This window comes from Cervus canadensis, chromosome 3, assembly GCF_019320065.1.
Source record: "Cervus canadensis isolate Bull #8, Minnesota chromosome 3, ASM1932006v1, whole genome shotgun sequence".
NCBI lineage: Eukaryota > Metazoa > Chordata > Mammalia > Artiodactyla > Cervidae > Cervus > Cervus canadensis.
Window position 1 is genome coordinate 103,606,063 of NC_057388.1, and position 3,277 is coordinate 103,609,339.

At 38.4% G+C, this 3,277-nt stretch overlaps 1 protein-coding gene across 1 annotated transcript; it reads right to left on the minus strand.

Annotated features, from left to right (window-relative positions):
• Nucleotides 1-2,068: 2,068 nt before the first annotated feature.
• On the minus strand, nucleotides 2,069-2,995 carry LOC122438012 (olfactory receptor 140-like). Its single transcript, XM_043462471.1, has one exon. It carries the CDS (start codon nucleotides 2,993-2,995, stop codon nucleotides 2,069-2,071), a length of 927 nt encoding a protein of 308 aa, XP_043318406.1.
• Between the last annotated feature and the right edge of the window lie 282 nt (nucleotides 2,996-3,277).

The window sequence follows — 3,277 nt, forward strand, 5'->3', positions numbered from 1 at the left end:
AGTCAAACTATAAAAGAAATAGCTTCAGTTGATCACTGAGCTTGATAAAGTGATATTTGTGAGAACAAACAGGCACTGGAGTATTGTAGTCAGAGAAGCTCTATTTATAAGATTTATGTCATAATGTGGAATGACCTGATAATTTCCCACATGCATAGGGGAGCATTGCAGGTATCCCCCACTTTGTGAACCTTCAACTTAGCCACATTGCTTTTATGAAGGCCAACATTAATTAACATTTGTATTCACTGCTGAAAGAAATCTAATGGGGACTTTTGTTTTTACCAAAAAAAAAAAAAAAAAATCTTACTATGTTATCCATTTGCTGTGCTGAGATATATTGCTACATGTGAGATAAGACTGCAGCAAATTTTAAACCATCTTCTTGAAATAAATGAATCATTAAGACTGCAGATAATTTATTATCTATAGAGCTAAATATACCATACGACTGTTTCATTTCATAGAAAGATCGAGTTTTAAAGACCTGGGTTGGAAGTTTGTATCTGAAATTTGTGAAAGAAATCTGCACACATGTAAATCCACGGCTGATTCATGTCAATGTCTGGCAAAAACCTCTACAATATTGTAAAGTAATTAGCCTCCAGCTAATAAAAATAAATGGGGGAAAAAAAGAAATTTGCATCCCAGTGTAATAGCTCCTGACACATTTTATGAATGAAGCACCTGTGATGTGAGTCAGTTAACTTAGTAAACCTCTCTTGGCTTCAATTTGCTTCTCTGTAAAATGTAGATAATGATAAAGGAACAACCACTTTTAAAAAAAATTATTTATTTATTTTACTTTACAACATTATATTGGTTTTGCTGTACATTGACTTGAATCTGCCACGGGTGTACATGTGTTCCCCATCCTGAATTCCCCTCCCAACTCCCTCCCCATCCCATCCCTCTGTGTCATCCCAGTGCACCAGCCCCGAGCATCCTGTATCATGCATCGAGTCTGGAGTGGTGATTTGTCTCACATATGATAATTTACATGTTTCAATGTCATTCTCCCATATCATCCTGCCCTTGCTCTCTCCCACAGAGTCCAAAAGACTGTTTAATACATATGTGTCTCTCTTGCTGTCTTGCATGCAGGGTTGTCGTTACCATCTTTCTAAATACTTTAGTGGGTAGATGAATCATCTGAGGTGAATGTGCCTGATAGATACTACAGGGGCCTTGAAATGTATATATAAAATAGACCTGCAATAGTTTTGGATCCCAATATAGGCCTTTTTGTTTAAATTTGGTAAAAATGTTAACCTTTCTTGTTTCAAATGGCTCATCAAGTCTTGATATGGAAAATGAGTACACTGTATTCAATAAAAACTGTGAGGCATTTAAGCAAATAAGATTAAGAGCAATTTCAGAAATTTTGGCTTAATATTTGTGCCACAAATAATCAAAGATAAATTGTGAATTATTATTTTCTCCTTTGTGGGTGCTTCTCTAACTGACTTTGGTAAATTCATAGCACAGAAAAATAAACCAGCAGCAGTTCTTTCACATACCATCAGTCCTGTCCATCCCCAGGTATCAACCTAAAAATCTATTTCCCTTATTGTCTGCACTATAGGCAAAGCAAATTAAAAAAAGTTCTGAGGTCAAGATCCTATGGAAAAGCCACTTTCATTCAAGTAGCATAAAGATAGTAGCAATAAAATTGAAGAAAATCATAATCTACAATCACCAAACCAGGGATTCATAGTTTTTCTTTCCATTGCCAATTATGAATCTATGAAAAGAAATATTGAAGCCATGATAAGTACATTAAAATTTATCAAAATGCCTCATAAATGCCTAGCCATTTGAAATAGTCAACAAATGCAAGTTTCTAGGTTCTTTTTCTGTCAGTTATCTGCAATTTTTTTTTTTTCTCTCACAATTTACAACAGGTATAACACTTTGTATGGGCTTCTCGGTGGCTCAGTGGTAAAGAATCTGGGCTACAGTTCATAGGGTCACAAAGAGTTAGATATGACTAAAGCGACTTTGCTCACACCCACGCAATATCTGTTCTATGAATGTAAATCATCACTTTGTTGGTATTATGAACAACCTATGTTACATTCCTCTTCAACAAACTACTCATGGCATTTTTCACTTCTATATTTCTCACTGTGTAAATTATAGGATTTAACATGGGAGTGAGGATTGCAAAGAACACAGTTACCAACTTGTCCACAGAGTAAGTGGTCACAGGTCGTGTGTAGCTGAATATACAAGGGACAAAGTAGAGTACCACTACTGTAAAGTGAGCACCACATGTAGAAAGGGCTTTGCGTCGTCCTTCAGAGCCATGGGATTTCAGGGAGCTCAGGATGACTATGTAGGAGATGAGGAGCATGGAAAAAATGAGCAAGCACATGGCCCCACTGTTGGCTGCCACTATAATTCCGATCTTGTAGGTGTTGCCACAGGCAATTTCCAAAAGTGAGAAGAAATCACACATGAAGTGATCAATTACATTGGGACCGCAGAAGGTCAAGTTGACCATGAAAAGAATCTGCACAGCGGCATGCAGGATCCCCCCGATCCAGGACACCACCACCAGGAGCCGGCAGAGCCCCTGTCGCATGATGGCCGTGTAGTGCAGAGGCTTGCAGATGGCCACGTAGCGGTCATAGGCCATGACAATGAGGACGATGACCTCTGTTCCTCCAAGAAAGTGTACCAAAAAAAGCTGAGTCAGACAGCCACCCCAGGAGATGGTTGTCCTTTGGTACAGGAGGTCAATGGTTATTTTGGGAGTGGTGACGGAAGTGAAGGAAGCATCTATGAAGGCCAAATAAGTTAGAAAGAAGTACATGGGAGCAGAAAGTGTGGGGCTGAAGGAGATGGTCATGACAATGAGGATGTTGGCCACCACAGTAAATAGGAAAATAAACAAAAAGACAATGAAGAGTATTTTCTGCAAGTGTGGATTCTGTGTGAGTCCCAAGAGAACAAATTCAGTCACGTTGTTGGGAGGCCTGAGGACATCCATTCAGCAAGTAACACCTTCCTGGGGTCTGAATTACCTAAGAAGAAATAATGTATGATACCTGTCAAACATGAAAGACCTGTGGTCTGAACTTCTTAGAACAAAAACAGCAGTTACTGTAACTACGGAGCATATCTTTGGTATTCTTGCCCCACTACTTGTTTCAAGGGTTTCTTACTTCTTCCATGATATCTTTTTATCTCTTCAAACACCTAGTACCTGAGACCTATAAATGATCTATAGGGCAACTTTCAATTTGTAATTTATTGAGAAAATGTGGTACTA